Source organism: Aplysia californica, unplaced genomic scaffold (assembly GCF_000002075.1).
Source record: "Aplysia californica isolate F4 #8 unplaced genomic scaffold, AplCal3.0 scaffold00132, whole genome shotgun sequence".
Classification (NCBI taxonomy): Eukaryota; Metazoa; Mollusca; class Gastropoda; order Aplysiida; family Aplysiidae; genus Aplysia; species Aplysia californica.
This window is the reverse complement of record NW_004797402.1, coordinates 1240457-1264094: the sequence shown is the minus strand read 5'-3', so window position 1 is coordinate 1264094 and position 23638 is coordinate 1240457. Positions and strand designations below refer to the sequence as shown.

Below are 23638 nucleotides of genomic sequence, written 5' to 3'. Positions count from 1 at the left end.
CATATATTATAATTATATTGCCTTTTTGTAGATTGAAACCAATGACATTCCTGGAGAAGTTTGGCTTTAACATAAATGACGAACAAATACCAGCCTGTCTGGTCAGCCACATGATATTTGATTTTTAAATATTTTTTTTGGTGGTATTTCAAAAGAGAGTGTGCTCTACGACCAAAAAATTGAGGTGGACGTTAAGACGTTTGGACGTTTTTGGGGCAGGAAAATGTTGGAAGCTGATGATGGAGCTGTAGCAGTAATTTGTTTAGTGCTGTTATTTCCCAGAGTTTAGGAATTAAAAAAAAAAAGAAAACAGAGAGAATGCGAGATAGAATTATAAGGAAAACAAGTACAGAGCGTAAGATGAGCATTGCTCCTCCCCATTGGCGCAGTGTTCTTCTCTACATTTTTTTACATTATTATTATACACGTGTAGATGTGGCCTGTGTCAAGTTCAACACGCACCATCCATCCACACACATATGTACCTTCGGAATTGTGATGCTTTTTATCATAATAATCCAGTTGAGGATTTTGGCGGCGGTGGCAGTGAGCTGTCGTGTATCTCTAACTCTAACATCACAGGTTGGATTTCCAGAACGAAGGTACTTTACTTTGCCCTAATACATTTATAATTTATGTGTAAATGTATAATCACCACAGCATTGATTTTCTCAGTTGTGTCTTCTTTATGTGACAATTGACATTTTTATACATTTTTGCCTTGCGGTTGAGGGGCGCGCTACCTTTTGCTAATTTTATATAAATTCAGCCCGTTGTTTCATGTGGTCACGATATACTCCCAATCAAAGAGAATTCTAGAATGTTGTTTCATCTGTGTGCTGGATGTCTTTTGTTTTTACGCTCAGGAGGTTCCAGGATCTTTGAAAAAGAGAGCTAAGTTAATTAATTAAGAACTGAGGCAGAAAGAAAGAAGTTGCGTCGCACGTGTTCATTTGCAAACCATTTTGCCCCCCCCCCCCGAGACCTTATTTTCTGCACGAAAATGTATTTTTTCCAAACTTCCAATTGAATCGGCCGAATACATTCTGTTTTCATGAACTGAGCTTTGTGCAGAGGGTTTGTGGTGGATGACGGAACAACACCCCCCAAGTCTGACAGAAGTGTAGTAGGAACTTTTCTTTTTTTCCCCCCTTGTCATCATCTCGTGAAAAACTCTGAAAAACTCTACACAAGTCACATATTTGGTAACGTAATAATAGCTACCGGAATATCATCTGTAAACTGCTATAGAAGGAGCTGAAACGTTTAGAATGTCTTTAGGGAGGGTGGGGGGGGTTTAAGGTGTTTTTTTTTGGTAAGTGTTTTACGGCGCTCGTAACTGCATAAGGTCATATGAGCGCTAAAGGGATTTGTGTCTTATTTTTTGTCCTTAGACAAGCTGTCAGATTATAGCCCGAGGTTGTCCAATTGATTTGGCGGGTAACAGTTCATGTCCATTGTCTGCCAGTGGTCAATTTCTGACCTTCCAAACTGCTTTTATTTATTTTTATTTTTTTTGCTTTTTTTTCTTTACACTGCCTTTGACTTCTGCTACTCAGAAAGGTACCTTAAAGCAAGACAATTTTAATGTTATATATATATACATTTTATATACTGTGCCACATTTTGCACGCTTTAAAGTTTTGAGTATTTTGCATTAACTTCAGCAACAATTTATTTTGATCAAAAGTCTCCTCTCCTCTCACCGATTTTCTGTGTCTTTTTTCGTACGTCCCCGCTATAGGTGAGAGGAGCACACTGTATCTTGGGGTTTTTTTTCCCTCCTCCTCCTCCATTTCTTTCTGTTTCCCCTCCCAAGTTCCGCAGAGTTTATATAGAGGTATCTTCTACATGATTGCTTGAAATGTTCAGTTCCCTCCATCCTCTTATATCGTCCGTCTAAATTGTACCCGATGATGAGGTTGGAAGCAGCATTGTCTGTCTTTTTTTTTTTCGCTTTTGAAAATCCGCTTTCCGTGTTCTTTGTTGGCTTCCATAGGCTCTTGTTTAGAAGCTTTCTGTGATGCGTGTATGCCCGTGTGATGCGTGTACATGCGTGTGTGCCCATGTGATGTGTGTACATATGCATGTGTACCCCACTCCTCTCAATTTTATTTTGCAAGTGTTGGGTTTATGTTCCTCATTTGTCACGGGCCAATATTATACTCTTTTTCTTCTTTTTTTTTGCGTATTTACTTTTCTCAACTACCGGTATTTTAAAAAATGTTTCTTAATCTTAATCTCAAAATTGTATTACGGTACACAGTAATTGACTCATATGACCTTTAGATTTTGACCTACTACATTATTATATCTTCTCAAAGTAAGCGCTTTGCTTTGTCTTACTGGTTGTGTTTCTGTTTACTAACACTAACACTTACTTCACGTAGCGGTGATGTAGCTTTTTTTTTCTTTTTTTTTTTTTTTTAAATTTAAATGTTGCACATTGTTCGCAGGTCCTAAGTAGTGCACTGTGAGGCCTGGAAATATTACCGCCATGTTTTTTAAAAATCATTTTTTCCTGCTGATTTAAAATTTGTGCGGCGGTCATCGTAATCGTTGCAGTAAGTTTGATTAGTTGGGGATGAAATTGGACCGGGTAAAAAAACAAAAACATCTTTTGTCCTCCTTCTTGAGATACCGGTCGGTAGTCTGTTGTTACTGTTATATATAAAAACCTTTTTTTTTTTCTTTTCTTTTTTTTCATTTTGACCACTCAATCCCGCGTGCTTTTGTGATCACTTGATCATGGATAAGACTAATGTCTGCAAAGTCCTTTGAGTTGCTAGCCCTCTTTGAGTTGTTCCATTTGACGACAGTTGAGAAGATGAAAGAATTATATATATATATAAGAATAATGTCTGAAGAGTCCCGTGAGTTGCCATCCCTATGTCTTTGAGTTTTTTTTACATTTGACTGTTGAGAAGGTGAAGAAAGAACCAATGACTACACAGATACACACACTGGTGACCTACAAGATTTATTTCCTTAAAAATTACAAGTCCATGAGAATTTAATTTGATATTTCTTTTGAATTGAGTACGGTAGTTCATGACATGTATTATCTGTTGAGTGAAATACTGCCTTTTGGTTTCTTTTTAGAAATTTTTCAGAAACATAAGTGTGACATTTGCACTGCGGAATGTTTTTTTTTGTTGAGTACCCTAAAGGTAAATAGTGAAGGTTTTGATCAATTCTTGAGGTGTTCGATATTTTAAAGAGCCTCTCTTTTACGTTTGCTGTGATTTAGGTCAGGTTTTGTTTGAATTGAGCAGCACTGTAGTACAGGTAGAGAATTTACACATATATTTACTTATATTTATAATATAATAGTGAATGACAAATTCTCCAGCGGTCCTTATTTAGATGTGTTTTGATTTTGAAAGTTATCTGATTATCATCATGTTTTTGTTGGTTCTTCTTTTGTTTTGTAGTATATTAGTTGTAAGTAGACATTATAATATAATAATAAATAAATAAATGTTCTGTACTAAGTAAGATGACACAATAGTTATTGGAACAAATTCTTTCTTCTATCTCAATATCAGTCTAATCTTACCCTTTTAATAAACTATAAATCTATGCAAACAAGTGTTTTCTTTAGTTTTTTCTTGTTGTGTTTTTATCTATCCCCGTGGTTTTATGCAAAAATAATTATGAAATTATGCAAACTGAGCCCAAAAAGGGGCAATTATGCGATTCTGTTACTTTTTAACAAAGAATGATAAAGGAAAATAATAAGAAATGCAAAAAATGATCAAATAATGCTAAATTATGCGGGGTGCATAAAACCATGGGGGCAGTTTTATGTGAGAGTTCTATTTCGTCAATAATAATATTAAAGTCTGCGTGAAGTAAGATAGAAGATAAGATTATGTTTTTGATCGCCACAGAGATACATTTTTTGTGGCATAATTATATAATTGTGTTACAAATGCTGTAAAACTTACTAAAACTAAATCTGATGGTCATTAGAGCAGGTTCTATTGTGACTGAGAAGTTGTCCAGATTACCCTGAAGCTTTCATAACCACAGAGAAACTTATTTTTACGCTGTACGCATCTGGCAAAATTTCCATCTTTCTTAGCCGACTTATTGGGTTTTTTTTTCATGAGCCTAGGTCTCACCTTGAGCTGTCTCCTTTGTGTTACACATCACTAGGCCAGTACATGTCAACCTTTTTAGACCTCGAGTTCGTATGCACAGTAGAATTGTAATTGTAAATAGGCTGATCCAACAATGTCATGCTCATAACTGTGCCTGAACTGCAACTGGGAACTGCTGCTTTTTGTTTCCTAATCCTTACTATTGTCATTTTTGCTCTACTTCTTTTGTACAAACGCTTGTGACCCGCTATTTCCGGGGTGCCTTGATAGTCGAAGCAGACTTTGTACTGTTGAAGCTAGAGAGGTGAGCAGAGTAAACCTGATTCCCTGTTCTTCTCTGTCGACATCCACCCCTTGGCGCTCATATGACCTTATGCAGTTGCGAGCGCCGTAGAACCTCTACTAAAACTAAAATAATCTTTTTATAGCCAGCGCACTCATTAATTTCCCAGGACGGCATAATAAAAATAACACTTGTCATTACTCGGGTGATCCTCACCACCCACCGAACTTAGTGGGCGGTTGGCGGGTGCTCTGGTGTGGTTTGTTCCTTCTTTCCTTTATCAAACATCTATCTTCCTGGTCTCTCCTCCTTCTTTTTTGTTTGTTACTCTCTTGTAACACTTCTAATCTTCGGCACTTTCATGACCTTATTGTGTTGTAAGTGCCATAAAACTCTTACTAAAACTAAAAAAACCATCAAAATTACTAAAATTAAAATCTCCCACAAGAGGACGGTATTGGCGAAGTTAACGAGCACTGCACTAGGCATTATCACATCCACAAGTAAGAAAAAAAAAAGAAAGCATTCAGTCCCTGAAAAAAGAAAGATTCTGTATGGTAAAAACTTTTATTTGGCAATCACTTATGATCAATTCATCATAAACATAAACAATAAAATCAGCATAAAATGAAAATCCTTCACATTTTTCATAGCAATGCTTCAAAAATTACCATCAGACTCCCCAGACATTGCTGAGACAAATTCACATTTCATTCAGCAGCAAGATTAAAATTATGCATTTTTTTTACACATGCATCCAGTGGATTCCGCTATGAATAATCTGAAAACAGCAGTGAAAAAAAAAAAAAATAAAGTCCCAGATTTTTTCCTTCTTCTGTCTGAGCAGCCCATCTGAACAAAAAACCCAGCTAAACCAAAGAAAATGCAGATTTTACTTTAGGTGGACTCCACTGTATAACTTTAATAACAGAAAATGGAATTGCACACGATACACTAAACACTTACAACGTGATAACAAGAAGAATAAAATATGAGTCTCTTTTTATCCCAAAATTTTGGAATAAAACAACTCCATTCTCATACTCATAGTCATGGGTTAACTTTTTAAGCAGTGACTTTCCTTGTATATATATCAAATGGTCTATGAAAATAAGGTGTTTAGAGAGACTAGTATCAAATTGTATATATATTATGTAGAAAATGTCCCTTGTGTTCAAGTCTACCATGCAGGACTTGCTCGTGTCCGTAAGTTTGGCGAAAAATTTGCATTTTTTGCCGACATATCGTGCTTTTTGAGACTCTGCGTTCAACTCAGAATTAAAAACTGAACGTTTCAGTGCCATAATCTCCTCCCATCTCTTGGTCTGGCACCCTGTTTGCCAAGTTTCCTTATATTTATCCTCGCGGTTTTACGCACCCCGCATAATTTAGCAAAATTTGATCAATTTTTGCATAATTTCTGATTATTTTCCTTTATCATTCTTTGTCAAAATTAACAGAGTCGCATAATTTCACATTTTTGGGCTCAGTTTGCATAATTGCAGAATTTTTCTTGCATAAAACCGCGAGGACAGTTATATTTCCCCTTCTTTCTCATTTCTAGCACCCCAGAGATTTTCAAAAAAGTTTTTCATAAAAAACACATCAATCACTCACTCTTACATCAATGTCACTTTGCAGCATGAGCATTATACAGTCAAACCTGTGTAAGACGGCCACCCATTGTCAAGGAGAAAAATGGCCGTATAAGACAGGTGGCCGTCTTAGGCAGGACTGATCGAGATGAAGAAAACAAACGATTCCTTTCTGAGAAAACAAACCCTTCCTTTCTGAGGTCCCAACCGAAGGTAGTTGCATTGTTGTTGTTGTTTTTGTTGTTGTTGTTTTCGCTGGGTTTTCTTTTCTTTTGTTGCTGCTTTTGTGCACGGGTGACAATAAAACTAAATGTGTCAGACAAGGAGGACCAAGTGCTATGGTGAAACAAACACCCGTACTTCCACTCGGAGAACAAGCGACGCCTCAGTCACAAGTTCATGCTGACGTCCATTGTTACTTTGTTACAGACTGGGTAAACAGTGACCACTCATCTCGCTTGCGATTTGTGTATGGGTTCTGGGCGGGGCTTATGGGTTATGAGGGATCACACGCTTACCTAACAGCAGCTGAAAATTAATTTTGTTACCTATTGGTCAACAGTGGGAGGGGCCTACGCAACATGATCAGTTGGAGGGACTACCTAACAATGACAGGTTTTTAGATTATGACGGCTCGCCTACAACGCCAGGGGCCAATGCACAATTTATGACAATGCGTAATGGAGTCACTAAGGTGGCCGTCTAAGACAGGTGTTTTTGCTTTGTTTGATAGGGGTTGTGTGTTGAAATATGGTGGCCGCGGCCGCGTTGGACAGGTGCCCGTTTTACACAGTTAAATTGTATAGAAAAAACGCAAGGGGGGAAATGGAAAGTGTCCGTTTGTACAGGTGGCCGTCAGGGCAGGTTCGACTGTAATTGTAATAATAACAACATAAATAATTTTTTCAAATGATTTTTTACCACAAAAAAAATAAAAAAATAAATATATAAATAAAAACCACAACAATAATAAATTAATAAAAACCACAACATTAATAAATAAATAACAACAACAACAACAATAATAATAATACTAATAATAATAACAAAAATAATAATACTTTTTCCATCATGAACTAATGATGATCTTTTAACATCCAGGGAGAAAGAAAGGTTATAGGTCACTCCTGTTGGCAAAACCTTTATAGACCTTGCTAGACACCACAATTACAATAATGTGATACATAATACATGTAGTACGTGTTGACACGGTTTAAATTTTATCCTAGTGGAGGTGGGATGCTTCACCCCAGCCAGTCATGGCAACCTGGGCTAAGAGTGACCGATACAGAATCTTAGCGGACGCATTTTTCTCTGCCAGCTGAATAAAGATTGTTACTGTCATTGACAGACAGACAGACAGACAGACAGAGACACTCCACACAAGACTTCATTGGAGAATCAAATTCCAGTCTTCTGTGTGCGATGGCGAAGAAACTCACTACTACACCACGTACACCGCAACACATCACACAATATGTGCCAGTCAGTGTGAACGAAATGACCTACCAGATCAGTTACATGGAAAATGGCTGCTTGTAACTTTTAATCTGTGGCTGAGGGTTTTTTTAATGGCATTTTGTGAAACATTTAAAAATACAAATGAGGGTTATTTTTTTGCATTTTGTGAAACATTAAAAAATACAAATGAGGATCTGTGGAGAACAGAACATTTATGAGCATCAGCATCATTCTCTCTCAATCTCATGTGTTTATGCAAATCCAAGACCCACAGTGTCAAGTTGCACTGAGTCAAGGATGAATTTAAAGTAAAAAACCCCAAAAAACCCATTTATTTTGGGAAATAAATGGGAGTCAAAGTCAAAGACAAAAAGGACTTAAACAAACACAGTATAGACATACCATAATAATTATTAATAATACCATCCAAATTGTGCCATGTGAGATTATCAAAACTATTTAAAAATACTTCGTATCTTAAGACTTTTCTTCAGCCTAGTAAAAATAAAACACAAATTAAAGTAAAATATTCAGTAATAAATAAAAGGACCATTCAGACTAAAAATTGGATCCCCATCACCCACTGGGCACTGTACTTGAGCTCAATGGACGACTGGATTTCACAAACAGACTAGCATTCTGAGCTCACAATCACTGGTACCGGTAATCTACCTATGGAAAATATATAGAAAGACAGTCCCTTCAAAGTCAAAATATAACGTAAGTCCGCTTACACCAAACACAAGTAATTTGAAAAAATAGCGGTAAACCGAAAGAAAATATAATCCTTGATTTTTTTTTTCTGCTTCTATTTGAGCAACTTTTCTACACCAGCAATCTGGCAGAAGAAGATTTGGCTGTCCCACAGACTTCGGTATTAATCCCCCCCCCGAGAGCTCCTCCGATTTGATTGGAGTAGGGCCTACCTGGTAGATCTGAAACATTCATCCTCAAAATAAAATCATCTTTGATATATGTGAGGCAGCGTGGAGAAATCAGGATCTCGGCTAATTAATGGAAGTCGAGACACTGGCATTTTTCTGCAGGCTTGGGAATTTTTATCAAATTTTTGTGTTTGCCTCGACACCTTTCATGCCCATTAAAGAACACATTTCTGTGTGAATTTTACTGAAAAACGTTGACTAAAGACATACAACAAGTAAATGTTCAGTTCCCACAGACTCTCAAGCTGAAGAAATAACTCAAATTTGGCGGCCAATATCTCCCTAATGTTACCTATGAAACAAGGCAACTCCCACCTCTTTCAATCTCCAATATCTTAATTAACTTGTATTCAAGATAAATGGATATTTTTTTCACCAACAGCAAGGCAAATGAGCAACCTTTAAAATGACACCAATAACTCCATATACCCAAAAATTGACGAGTGTCTGATTTCACCACGTCGTGACACATATTCAACATATTGTTCTTATATATAAATATCACAAGTCACTCCTGTTGGCAAAACCTCCTTTACAGACACAAGCTTTTTCCTGGGAGTCTTTGTAAGGCTTGCAGCCCAGGGCCACTGTGCCGGCAAACAGAAGATCTGCAGTCGACTTGCATCCTGTGGGAAAAACGGTGAAAATGACTTCATTTATTTGTCAGAAAAGAAACAGTGAGTAAAATTTTGGAGAGAGCAACGGAGCATCAATGGACATGTCCGGAATGCAGGGATGTTGCTTCCTGAAACAATGAACAATGAATGAACAATCTGATTGCGAAAATTGTTGTGATGTAAAAACAATTTTGCCTGATCTTGACCTGTAAATTTGATTAAGAAACAATAAACTTTTCCCAGAGCTGGGTCGATGCAGGCAGACGAAAGTAGAACAGAAAGAAGAACGGGCAGAAGAAGAGAAGGAATAAAGAACTACGTACCTTCGTACACATTATCTGTCAACATTCCCTTCACTTTTTTGCAAATTCGCTGCAGACACTTCTTGAACACTCTATCACACGTGTCTTTGTCGTTGTTGCATGTGTCGTAACAGAAGTCGTGCTCGTCGCAACACTTCGTCACACCCTTGATGGCAATATGATCCTCCAGCTGCGAATAAACCAATAGCAAAGAAAGTGTGTGCTAATAGGCCATTCCATGAAAAATAAAGCACAATGGCTTTCATTCAAACAACAGAATATTGTAGGAGGTGTGTCAAGCTTAGTATATATATATATACTATACACAAAGTTTGGTTCTTTAAATTGGAAGAAAAACATGCATACATACCCCTTGTACTTATAGGCATAACAATACATACATACTATACAAAATATATATAGTTGCTTTTAAGGACAAGCGGGCTAACCCAGATTTCGGGGGTTTCCAGAAATCTTGACGTGCACCAAAAATGGATATTTCCCCACCAATAGGAAAAGTTTGGTTTCTTTGGTGTGTATATCTTTTTGGTCATGGAGAAACCTCTCCTTGTCTTTTAAAGAAACCGAATGAGGGTCCAAAAACTTTACCTTCGATTTTCTTAAAACAGCATTTTTCGGGATAGCCCCCTTGTGCTTAAAAGCGACCATATTATAGATGTATTTATCTTCCACGGCAAGCAGGCTTACCAATGCATTGCATAATATCCAATTATAGTATACCCAAAACTTGGTAATGTAGACAAGTGGGGCCAGAAAGAAAGGACAGATGACACGCCATTACTCACTAACCTTGATGCCAAAAGCACCACAGCCATTAGATGTTGGTGTATAGTAAGGTCTTGGCTTTGGTTTGGCTCCTGAAAATACCAGTAAAACAATGTTATTTAAAATATATATATAAAACTGTAACTATGTCCCCAAAGAAATGACGCTAACATTGCGCACAATGTGATGGAATGCAACTTTTAAACATTTGTATGTTTTTAAAAAAACAGAGGCACCAATGTTCACAGTTATTGCAGCACTGTCTGGAAGGAATATGCTCACAACATACAACAACGTATCATCCTTTGAAAAAAAAACGCTCCAAAAAATGGTAGAGTATGAGTAAAACTTTAATGGTTTAAGAAAATGAAAAAAAACAACCCAATATAAACCAAATCAAAAAAGAAAGACAGGTAGGCCAAAATCCATAAAGAGAAACAACAAATATATGAAAAGACACCCTTCATGGAAGGAAAAATTGAGGAAAACCAGGCAAGAGGAATAAGCTAGAAGAAGACAGAAGTGATGACACTGAATGTAGGCTCCCCAACGCTGATTAGAGTGAACAACACAGACCTGCCTATAACAGACACCATTTACCTACATAGGCAGCATAATCAAAACTGACGGCGGCGCAAAGGAAGACATCATGAACAGACTCGGCAAGGCAAGATCTGTACACAGAAGCATGATCAACATCTGGAAGTCAGGACAGTTTAGTATACAAACCAAGTTAAAGCTGTATAACAGCTGTGTACTATCCACACTCCTATATGGAGCTGAATGCTGAAGGATGACTGATCATGACCGTGCCAAGCTATCTTCCTTTCATACAACCAGCTTACACCAAATTCTCAGAATCTTCCGGCCTGACAAGATATCCAACGCAGATCTGTTACGTAAATGTAGGCAAGAGGGCATGACAACCATAATAAAAAGGAGAAGGTGGAGACAGATTGGACATGTAATGAGAAGAGAGCCAGACTCTACTGTGAAGACTGCCCTCCACTGGACACCCGAAGGACGTCGTAAAAAGGGCAGACCCAAAGTAACCTGGAGACGCACAGTAGAGTCTGAAATGAAGTCCTGGAATCATTCGTGGTGAACGCTGACCAAGATGGCCCAAAACACACAGAGCTGGAGATCCTTTGTTGCTGCCCTAAACGCCAGATGGCGTAATGGGTAGTAAGTAAGTAAGTACGGCAAGAGGAAGTACGACAAAGAAACAGAAGTATATTCTAGAGCATAATATAAAATCTATTTGAGTGGATACTATTGAGAGGCTTGGAGTATAACTGGACACAGTGAAATTTATTGTCACTGAGCCAAAATCTTAGAAGAGACAAGAACACTTTAGGCTAGACTACAGTAGAAAAATTGATAGCACTTTACAACTGCAAGAGTCATCTAAAAACAATGTCACCACCACATATTACTGGAACAACTCAACTCAACAAAAAAACAGTCGAGATGGTAGTTTTTCTGCGATCATTTCAAATTTTTTTTAAAGTCAGGATAAAAGTAGAAGCGGAAGTCGACCTTACCATTTTTACACTCAAATTTACAGCCATTTCGATCTCCAACAAAGTCTTCAAGATTTCCAACTACATTCCGTATGGAAGACAGAATGTTCCCAACGTCATCAGAAATACTGCCTTGTGCCGAACACGACGCAGAGAGAGCAGCAACCAGCAGCACAACAACGCAGGGGAACGAAATGAGACGAGGCATCTTGTATTGTGGGTACCGTGACAAATCTGGTGGAAAAATAAATAAAACAGCAGCCTTTATTTATACATCATTCATCATATTGTAAAGTAAAAACAAGTCCAGTGTACCAGTCCTGAGAATATAGAAGAAAAGATTAATTTAATGGTGTTCTTTCTTACTAAGAATATTGTGTTAATAAAAAATGTGTACATTTAGATCAAGTAAGTCTTAATTAATCAAATGGTTTGAATTTAAAGAGTGAGGCACATATTTTATATTATTATTTATATATACTGACGAGCAAAAGAAAGTGGCCACCCTACGTTCTGTGCACTATTTCCGTTCCGTACCGTAGTAATGACGTATTGCCCATAGATTTTGAAAGGCTTGCCATTTTTTAAAAATAAGGGCAGACAAAGAAAACTAAGAAAAACGATCAAAAACACGCCTTTTATTAGAAATTTATAACACCGATTCGAATGTTCAAAACCCCAGAATTAGTAACGGGTGTAACTCCCACCAACATTGATGACTACTGTACATCTCTGCCTCATTTATTGCACAAGTCGTTGGATAAATTGCTGGAGAATATATATCTAATTCTAAGCATCTGTTAATGATTGTTGCCGTTGTGGGATTGTCGTTGGGGGTGGCCGAAGGCTGCGAATTTCCTTGTCCATCTTGTCCCAGAGGTGCTCGATCACGTTTAAAGCTATGGGGATAATACTGGCAACAACTGTGTTATAACACGTACGTCATTTTTGTTGTAAGAATCTCGGTTTTTTTTTTCTAGATCTAGATTCTAGATCTAGATCTTGATCCATTCTACTTATAACATATCGAATTGCTTTCATTTGTAATTATAATGTGAACTTAGAATACTTCACTTACTTTTCTTTTTAGTTTTTAGTTTACATTTTCCGTGACGGGGTGGGTTGACATATTTTTACGCTACTGATGGCGCCAGGTAAAAGGGGAAGAGCACCGATGACTGATGTTTCATTCAGTGAACCCAATTCTATTACGCACTGGGCCTACTCAGAACCTATCTCTCAGCTCAGAACTTCTCTGTCTCGTGCCTTGTGCTAAGGACACGTCGCTTTCCGTCTGTCCGACTCTGTTTAGAAACAAAATCGAAACTGAAAGTACAACAATGCGCATGTCCAGAACCTATCAGAGAGTCAGAGAGCTATTATGACAACCAGATTACGTCAGCCTTGAACTTTGAACCCTGAACAGCTGGGCAGGGTTGTTTTCGATGTTTGTTATAGTATCTATTATAGGCCTAGTTTGTTGTTATCGTTCTCTCTCCTCGACACCCATCGATGAAAGTATCGGGGTCGTCCATTGGTAGTACATGACATGTGTGAAACGCGTGCTTGTCGTCTGGTGTGAAACGCGTGCTTGTCGTCTGGTCACTGGTGGGGGCGACTTAAGGTCAAACATTGTAGTTGTAGCAGCACAGCCAGCACTTTGAGCGGCTTGTACTCGACACTCGTAGTCATTTCACTTTCCTTTTCAAGATTTGACCAGAAGCTGAAAGAGGTTCAGATGATTTGAGTACTAATAGGCCTACATGAAAAGATTGTTGTCAACACGTATACACGCAGCTGTGTTTTTTAAAATAATAAACGCCTGAACTGAAACATTTTAAAGCTTTTACGCATAATTTTTTTTTTCGTGATCTTAATGGAAACATTCTTGAGCAGACGTTACAAAACAACAAGACAATTTTTAATTGAAGACGATCAAAAGGCGTGATGGAACACATTAGCTAATTTTATTATTTTGTTCATGTTTGAGCGATGGGCCGGGGAACGCTTCTCTTTTCACAATTTCTACTTTATTTTAGTTTTATTAAGACTCAAAAGTTTTACCGCACTTGCAACACAAATAATTAATTCATTTATAAAGTGCCCAAGATTAGATGTCTATCATATACGTGAGCATGCAAGCATACGAATAATTTTATTTTTAAAAATTAGAATAAAAGAAAGGAAAAAAAGGAGCAGAGAGAACGACGCTGTAGTCAGAGGCCTCGCTACACTTGATAGACAGAATAAAGAATTGATCAAACGACACCACTAGCAGAGCACCCGCCGTGAACCACCCGTGGCCACGCCTTAATGGTTTGAGATCAAGGATTATATGGGTGCATAGTTTGCATCTGTTGACTCTCCTTGTTTTTGTTTTTTTAAGAAACTGAACGAGGGGCATGTTTATATTTATATATTTTACATGGCTGGCTGGTGCCTCTAAAAATAAATCACTGATGGTCAAGGTGAACTAGGGGCAAAAACTTTACCTTCGATGTTCTCAAAACAGCATTTTTCGGGATAGCCCCCACTTGTGCTTTAAAGCGACCTTGCACCCTGTTGCCTATTATAAGGCTCCGCAGTGACTAACATCCTTGCTTAGTCATTGTGGCGTTACTAATATACCATTTTTATAGCGATTGATTATTGTACGTAATGTTAGTCACATCAAGCCCCAAGCCTTTGTTTCAGCACTGACGTAGCCCAATAAGCTTATTTATTATAATAGACTATTATTGTGACAACGGGTAGCTATGCAACTGCCGAGTATGTCTGCAATATGAATAGCATCTTCATCATCATCATCAATGCCTTTCTCACTCTGCGCCAGGGTATAGGCCACGGACAAAATTTTTCCATCTTTCTCTATCCTTGGCTAGCCTCTTGGTGTTATTCCATGTCTCCCCACTTTTCTGTACTTCAATTTCCGAGATTCTTCTCCAGGTTCCACGCGGTCTTACCCTTGATCTCTTACCCTGAGGATTCCAATCTAAAACTTTCTTTGCTATGCAGCTGCCTGACTTCCTGAGAGTATGAATAGTGCTATTATATTATTTTGTTTTCGAGCAGGCCTGTATTTATCAGTCTTTCTGCAAGGACGCTGTCTCAGCCTGGGTGGTTGGCGGGTGCTCTGGTGTGGTTCGCTCCTTCTTTCACATAAAAAAACCCCCATCTATCGTCCTTATCTCTCCTCCTGCCTCCTTTTTTGTGTATGTTACTGTCTTGTAACACATCTAATCTATTTTCAGCACTTATACGACCTTATTGTGATACAAGTGCCGTAAAACTCTTACTAAAACTCTCAGCCCAGGTTTGCCCTGATAGGCAAATAGTCGAAGTAGTAGTCCGCTTCCGATATGATCTACAGTTATGTCGATGGGCGTCATATTAAACCACAGTTAAATATATATATGATATTTTTTTCAGTTTCTGCAGTGCAGCCTTTCTACTGATACTCCTTGGCTCCTTCTTACTATCTTACTGCTGTCTTTCAGCCACACACCTGATCTTCTTATGGTAAGTAAGATCCAACACCTAGCCTTCTTGAAAAGGGCGAAAAATCTCGATGGTCCCGTGTGCAAATTGCGCACGTTAAGGATCCCTAGATGGTCCAAAATCGATAAGAGTAGGCTTCTGCCGCCATCCGAGCAAAATAAAAAATAAAATTTCCCAACTGTAATTAGTTAATGTGTTCTGCACGCTCATACAGCTTTATGCAGTAGTGAGCGCCGTAAAACACTTACCACAAAAAAAAAGGTTTTATATGTACATACAAAGTGTTAGTGCCGAAGATTGGAAGTGTTACAAGAGAGTAATATAGACAAAAAAAGAAGGAGGAGAATTAAGGAAGATAGATGTTTGAAAGGAAAGAAGGAGCAAACCACACCAGAACACCCACCAACCAACCAACCACTGAGCACATTAAAAAAGACAGCTGACGTTGGACAACAATGGGAAAGTTTAGTTTTAGTAAGAATTTTACGGCACTTGCAACACAATAAGGTCATGTAAGTGCCGAAGATTAGAGGTGTTACAAGAGAGTAACAAACACAAAAAAGAAGGAGGGGAGATACAGACGATAGATGTTGGGTAGGAAAGAAGAAGCAAACCACACCAGAGCACAAGCCAACCACCCACAACAATGGGGACAAAAAACAGGCAACAGGTTCTAAGAAAAAGAAAATATGTGAGAAACATGAATTTTATTTGCTTTATCAAAGATGTACATAGAATTCAACAAGTAACAGTAACATGACTACAAGTACAGCAGTGCACAAACATTTTAATTGTATTTTTTATTTTTACAAGTTGATATTTTTGCACTTCATCTTTACCTTTTTTTATCCTTTTTTTTTTTTTAAAGCGCAGAATAATGCTGCACATTAAAATCAAAGCAAAACTGCAGAGTTTATGATTGACATACATACAAGGCTATAAGAATTTCAAGACAGTTCTCCGCGAGTCTTTCTCCGCTCGGAGAACTGACACGATACAAAGAGCTGTGATGAAATTCTCAGTCTTGATACATATATTATATATATTTACGCGGATCTTCAATTCAACACAAACTGTCTGACAAATCACAAGGATATGATCAAGTGAAGTATGGAAGATTAAGTTAGAAAAGAGATGGAAGAGTTTACAGATTGAAAACCATAGTGCATAGCTCAAGAGGTCTGTAGTATGTACCATATATGTGAGACATCGTGGTGAAATCAGGCGCTCGTCAAAATAATGAAATCGAAGAAAATGGCATTTTCCCGCCGATTTAGCTTTTTTTTTTTGGGGGGGGGGGGCTCAACGCTTTTTACGTCTATTAAAAAAAAGCAATTTCTGTGAAGACATTACTGAATAACGATTTAATGCACCAAAAGAAAAATTAAATTTTCATTTCCCAAGGACTCTCAAGTTGTGTAAGTTACCAAACTTTGGCGACCATTTTCTCAATGTTACCTCTGATACCAGGTGACCCCACCTTCTTCAGTTGGAAATATCTCCACTTTTATTCAAGATAGATGGGTATTTTTTTCATCGAAAGCAAGACAAATGAACAAGCTTTAAGATGACACCATAAACTCCACATGCCCGAAAATTGACGAGTGCCTGATTCCACTGCATCGTGCCACATATCTCTGTCAAACAAGCTAGTCGAGGTGTAGACAGCATCTTACCTCTGTCTACCACTTCCTTTGGTGTAAACATTCTTTAAAAAAAATGGTAGGTGTTTTTGCGCCCCTATTGACACAATTTAGATCATAATAAAGGAGATGGGCTTCCAAACCTCGGCGAAAATCCTGACCACCACACACCACAGGTGTCGATCTGCGCGACTTCAAAAGCTGCACGCAGAGAGACATTATATTTCATTAAAACCGATACGAGTAAACTTCTAAAAATTCGTCATAACAAAATAAAATGTAAAAAAGCAGTACAACAGTCCTGTAGTAAGTTTCTTTTGTTGTCTCCAGCACATTTGAGACGACTCCACATGTTTGAAGGTAAGAAGAGGAAAAGGTTCGAACTGCAGGCTGTAAGCAAAGACTCAACCCACCACTTCCAGGTCTATCTTTTCAAGGACACCCAAGCAATTGCCAAGTTCCTGTGTGCTGTCAGCATCGCTGACCGTTTATGACGCCACAGCGTCAGAAGAGAGAGAGAGAGAGAGAGAGAGAGAGAGAGAGAGAGAGAGAGAGAGAGAGGTCTCTATCTATAATAACAGAAGGGAATAGCTAACTGAGATGAGAACTGTCATCCACTTTTCTGTAATAGTAATAGTCAGTAGAGATAGAAAAGGATGCTCAGGACAGGCTTTGCTGGAGAAATGCTGTTGATGGCCTGTGCTCCACTGGGAGTTACAAAGGGCAAGAGAGAGAATAGTCGGTAGGTGTTTTACGCCCCTTTTGATACCAGTTAGATCATTTAGGAGGCGGGCTGCTTTGACCGTGTGTCTGAGTCTGAGCCAACTCGGACAGAGAGGGACGCAGCGCCACATCAGACACATGAAGACACTTCCTGATAAAACACCGAGATATTTCCTGATAAATACACCCCCTTCCCACACAGGCACCAAGCTTGTTGTGTCTTCCATGTGCGACAACGAAGCGCGTATCTGCTTCACCACAGACTCCAGTCCACGTTTCTGGGAGACCATCAATCAATCACCTTCAAAATTTGTATCAGGCCTACATGGGAGTGGAAAAGTGACCCTTGCTTTCATTAGAATTTTAACGATCATGCAGCCCAAGCAAGAAGGCCAAAAGTCAATCTGTTTGCCCATACAGACACCATCAGTTCTGACTCCAACAAGCAAATCATTGTCAGTCAGCGGTTCTCACGCACTACACCAAACCTAACATTTGTAAAAAAAATTTTTACAGCTGTTTTTTATTTTATCTATGGTACCAGTTGCATAGACTCGAGAAAAATTTAGCCGAAATTCAAATTCTAAGAGTTGTGTCTGCAGAGGCCTGACTTTGGGTCGCGCGCCCACCTTAGAGTCACAGACGGGTGGCTGATGGGTGGTGCCACTGGTAGATGTCACCTCTGTTCTATCCCTCAACGGTTTCTTTCTGTCTGTCTGTCTGTCCTACTCTTTCCCTGCACTGAATTACCTTTGCTGTGAGGAAGTGCTTTTCTTTACTTTAACTTATAAATTAAAAGACAAGTCATTTGAGGAAACCAGGCACATTTGTAGAAGAGAACATTTTCTCGAGGGTTGCTGTGGACTAAACAATTGTACCTTTAGGAATACAGTGGAACCTGCTGTAACAGCCACCTTCCCAGGACAGTCACCTGTACAAACAGCCATTCCTTCTCCCTCAGCGTTTTTTTCTATAATGACACCGTTCAAAATTTGAGACGCCCACCTAATCTATGACAACCTCTTTTTTCCTCAATGATGGGTGGCTGTTTTGGACAACATGTGTCCGTACTTCTGAATTCAGCGCTTCTCTCTGTCCACAAACTTTAAACTGCAGATAGAGCAAGCCTCCACCAGATATATCCTCAACCTCACACAGACTGACAAAGCCAGAATGAGCTGTTCTGACGCTACTACCAATACTACCATTGGAGAAGTACCGCTACTCACATGAACAGTCTCACGTCTCTGACATGAAGGAATGTTAGCTTACAACATAACCACTCCACTCAAATATTTCCAGATTTTAAAAAATATATATATATATATAGACTTATTAGCAACTTGATGCTCTGTACTGACTGAGAGCTTCTGGTGTATCAAAAACATTAACCGTACAAATGTGGAAAGGTATCTACTATAAATAGCAAGTGGTTCTGTCTGCTTTGATGTAGTCCACTGAGCAGGTGAACAAAAACTGGGTCAAAGTCAAGGGGCAAAATTTAGCTTCAGATGGCCAGTCTCGCAGTCACGAGACAGGAGATAAGTTTAGAGAGGTAATTTGGTAAGGAACACACTGGTCACATATAGCGGGCTGACAGCTTAAGTATCGTAACTCGGGGGTTTTGGTGAAAATCACTCTTTTTTTATGTATTCCCGCCAAAATACTCTTTTACATGTATGCCCGCCAAAATACTCTTTTACATGTATGCACGCCAAAATACTCTTTTACATGTATGCACGCCAAAATACTCTTTTAGGTGTATTCCCAGCACTGGGAAAGAGCTCATGTCCTGTAAAAACCTCATAGTTGTGTGCGTTTATTTTGTGAAAATACACTTTTGTTTGTTTTAATAGAGGTTTTACGGTGCTCGCAACTGCATAAGGTCATATGAGCGCCAAAAAATACATTTTAAAAACTAACCTGAAATTCCAGGCACTGTTGGTGTGTATAAAGTGGTGAAAAAAATCAAGTTTTTCTTTGTTCCTCCTGTAAAATTTGAAAACCCACAAGAGTTACGATAGTTGCGCTGCTGCTCCGAGATAATATGTCCAGTCAACTACAAGTTGGCACTTGGAAATTTCCCCACGGATCTTGGTATGAAAGATAGAGTCAGGACTCACACTCGAGTCACATACAGCCACGCCTCAACAAAGCCCACGTGTCAATTTCATTTTCGGACAAACAAAAAATATATATATGATCTCTAAAGCACAATCTACTCTTTCAAAAGCCGCTCAAGACGTACTGATCAAAATGTTGTGTAGCCAGCCAGCCCCTAATTAATTCCTTCCTTCCCAAAGTACGGCAGATCTATACAGCTCAGAATTACAAAAGAAAGGGAATTTGGAACAGTGTGTACAATTATTTGAAAAAAAAACAACCCCACCCCGCTCCTTATGTTTCACAACAAAAAATATTAACCACAAAAAGACAATTTCAAACTCTTTGAGAGAAAACAAAAAAGTAGCGAGAGAATGGCGATAAATCTATGCTCAGTCTGAGTTTTACAAAGTTATATTTCTTGACGATCAGGAGTCCACTTTTTTGACAATCATGATTTGACTATAGATTCAAAATAGAGATGCCCCAAGACAAAGCAGAATATTATACATGATGAAAATTGGGAGAACAAAAAAAAATAATTAAAAAATCAGAACACAAATCTCCACCCTTTCTTCACAAGCACCCATCTTGATGTGTATACATTGATTATGTTGATACCACTCACACCGCTGGCTTCACAACAAATGACCAACAAACAGACACCAAAATCCAAACCAGCTTTCAGTTACAAAACCCCGTCCCCCCAGATAGAAGACACTTCACACAAAGGGATAATTCAATAAATAATGCTATTTATAATTCGTGCAATCATCAGTCAAACAACAATAAAAATCATTCCAACAAAATCAATGAATAAACAAATTATCAAAACAAGACCAAAAACAGTAGTAGTAGTAGTAGTAGTTGCAGTGAAACGTAGGGTTTTCTGCACACAATTTTTCCATTATTTACAAAAAGAAAACATCAACAAGTGAACAGATACATATACAACAATACAGCAGCAACGTTGCCCATAGTTCTCACTCATCAATAACTTAAAATGGCCATTTATGGGAAAAAACAACTGAGCTAGTTCTAAATATACAGGTTACCATCACAGCTGTGGCCCTCTTAACTCTGTGAACCCTGACCTCCGGAGGCGACCATGACCCCTCTGTCTGCCCGACCTACCGAGAGATTCCAGCTGCCTCGTCTATTTCATCAACACCGTTCACCATTGTCGTATGTCAAAATACCAGGTTTTTCGTGTGAAGCAAAAAAACCTTAAGTTTGCTCAAGACACTTTAATAATACATAATGTTCCATTTGTCTTTATCGATTATGATTTTTTAAAGAATAGGAATGAGACTGGGTCCAGTGAATGCACCTCATCAAACTCTAAGGCATACTTCATTTTCAAACTTTTTTCTCTCTCGAAATTTTGCCACACTCCAATGTTGAACAACAGTGACCGTTTGATGACATCGCTTTTCCCCCCCCAACAAACTTCATTCACTCTCACAATTTCCACATGGGGTCAGACATCTTGGCAAGACTTTAGTAAACCATAGTAAATGTAGTACAGCTCTTTTGATTGGCTGATAAATACAGGCTTTCAACACCCCCAACAATGAGATGCGATCTCGCTCACCGGTGTACTGGTGGTTGGTTAGGCACTCTGGCCAGTTTTATTTGCTGGCAGTTCCTCAGGCAGTCAGGATTCATAGGGTCAATAAACAGTACTGAGAAACAAACAGTATTGCTAGAAAAAAAATCTCTCTGCTATATATTTTTACATTCTGCTGACACATCAAATTGATCAAACAAGACACCTTAACTTCAATCCATACAAAAATAAAAACAACTTGACTCCAAAAAAATACAGCATTTCTAAAGATGTGGTGGGGGAACAATTTCAATATTTTCTAAAACCTGACTTTCGACTGTGTTGTAAAGTAGAGTCAAATACATAATTTCAACTATATCTAGTGGTGTATTTTTAAAAAATTCAACGAAAAGAAAATCATGAAACATTGATATGAAATCTGAATAGAAGTGGTCTTTTATAGTTAAGTAAAACAGTTTTAAGCCTTAATTGTGAAAGTTTCCTAAATCCAGGGGGGGGGTTCGGTTCACGAGATGTTTCTGAACCAGACAGAGGAGTACTTTTCGTTAAACTGGAATCTGGTCTTATCTCACGGAGCCTTGGTCCCACCGTATGGCGATGTGTGATACAATTTCTGATCTGAGTTTCGTAATAAATATATATATATATATATATTTGATCATCTGTTATAATCACAATATTATTAAAATGATGAACTTTCACAAAGGACTGTTATAATGCGTATTATGGTAGAAGAATTCCTGCTCAGATCGTGTCTCAAAAAGCTGTAAGTTTGTGGTGACCTCGGACATCCACAGGGGCGGGGGGGGGGGGAGATAAAGTTAAGGAAATGCTGGTATACTGTAAATTGGTCGCTTTTAAGCACAAGGGGGCTATCCCGAAAAATGTTTGAGAAAATCGAAGGGGAAGTTTTTGCCCAAAGTTCAGTTTCTTTAAAAGACAAGGAGAGTTTTCTCTATAACCAAACAAATATACATACAAAAGAAACCAAACTTCTTCTATAGGTAGGGCAATGCCCACTTTTGGAGTACGTAAGTCAAGATTTCTGGAAACCCTCGAAATCTGGGTTAGCCCGCTTGTCCTTAAAAGCGACCAATTATGCTCCCATGTGTGCCCGACATCCCCACCCTCTCTTTACAATTCTGAGGAGAGTCAGGCTAGCTTCCCCCCCGTCTTTACAATTCTGAGGAGAGTCAGGCCAGCTCGTCACAGTTCTATTATCTATCACGTACAACTTGAAAAAATATAATATTAAAATATTAAAAATGAAGGTGGGTATTTTTTCTTCTCCGGTGGATAGAGCGCTATATAAATGCAATCTATTCTTATTATATTTTCCTCCACAAACAACACAACTTAGATCACAAACATCTTCTTAACCCACCGTTTCCCTTCTTCACAAAGGTTCCAAAGTCTCTTGACATTTCAAAGCTTCCACTTTCAAGAACTCACCTCTATGACCTCTTTTTTAACGTGAAATAAAAACGTGTAGACACACGCCACATTGATGATAGATGGCTTACTAAGAAAAAAAAAAGAGAAAACCCCAGCAGAGCACCAGTCAACTACTCATCGGTTAAGAAGACGACACAAATGACTTTGTGCGTTGTCATGATTAAGTATAGTAAGGAGAAAAACCCTGGGAGAAGGAAAAAACAACCAAACTGCAAACATAAAGGAGCCCTTAGCTGTAGGACTTGTTTGCCCTGACCCTCTACACAGGGATGTAAACAGGTTTTGAAAAAAAAAAAGCCGGAAAATATACGCGCACCCACTGAAATAAGAATACAGCGAGACTAAATTATATTTGTTTCTTTCCCTGTATTACAACAAATAATCTCTATTTAGTTATATATATAATATGTATTGTTTATAGTAGTAGACTTTTGTTAACAGCTGGGGCCCAAATGCCATTTTCCCCCACCTTACACAGTGGTGACATTTTCTTTTCCTACGACAGTTCAATACAATACAATTTTTTCACCATCATCGAAAGTTCAATGCAATAAAATCTTTTCACCATCAGCGACATTTTCTTTTCCTCTACAGTTCAATACAACAATACAATTTTGTCACCATCATCGAAAGGTCAAATGCAATAAAAATCTTTTCCTACGACATTTCAATACAATACAATCTTTCCATCATCCATCAACAGCACAGACAGACACACAGCTTCTCCCTCCCTAGCCTGTCACAAACATCTCCTGTGTGGCACAATGCTTCTTTCCTGGAACCTGATATGTTGCAGCGTCACATACACACAACACAACACTCCTACACATTCTCATTACACACATGACACGGAAAGCAACATGACGTAAGAACACTCTGAATCTTCCCTACTTCAATTTTTTTTAAAAAGAGGCCAAAGAAAATTGATGATTCAAAACCAATTCATACATGATGCCTCTCTTTAACCCTTTTCTCTAAAAGAAAATGGCAAACTTGGGAGCAGATTTTTTTTTTTTATAAATGAAAACA

General features: G+C 38.4%; 1 protein-coding gene across 1 annotated transcript; it reads right to left on the bottom strand.

Moving 5' to 3' along the window:
- Positions 1-8408: 8408 nt before the first annotated feature.
- On the bottom strand, positions 8409-12976 carry LOC101863338 (group XIIA secretory phospholipase A2). Its single transcript, XM_005096581.3, has 5 exons — positions 12696-12976; positions 11639-11851; positions 10119-10186; positions 9330-9498; positions 8409-9015 (listed from the first exon to the last, which is right to left on the bottom strand). Exons 2-5 carry the CDS (start codon positions 11823-11825, stop codon positions 8891-8893), a joined length of 549 nt encoding a protein of 182 aa, XP_005096638.1. The 5' UTR covers positions 11826-11851; positions 12696-12976; the 3' UTR covers positions 8409-8890.
- Between the last annotated feature and the right edge of the window lie 10662 nt (positions 12977-23638).

Bases quoted from the DNA above. Each gene is read 5' to 3' on its own strand.
- LOC101863338 (XM_005096581.3), bottom strand. From the start codon at position 11,825: ATGCCTCGTCTCATTTCGTTCCCCTGCGTTGTTGTGCTGCTGGTTGCT. The intron at 9,499-10,118 runs GTTAGTGAGTAA...GTTTATTCGCAG, and splicing joins GTGGTGCTTTTGGCATCAAG to CTGGAGGATCATATTGCCAT. The intron at 9,016-9,329 runs GTACGTAGTTCT...TTTTTCCCACAG, and splicing joins GACAGATAATGTGTACGAAG to GATGCAAGTCGACTGCAGAT.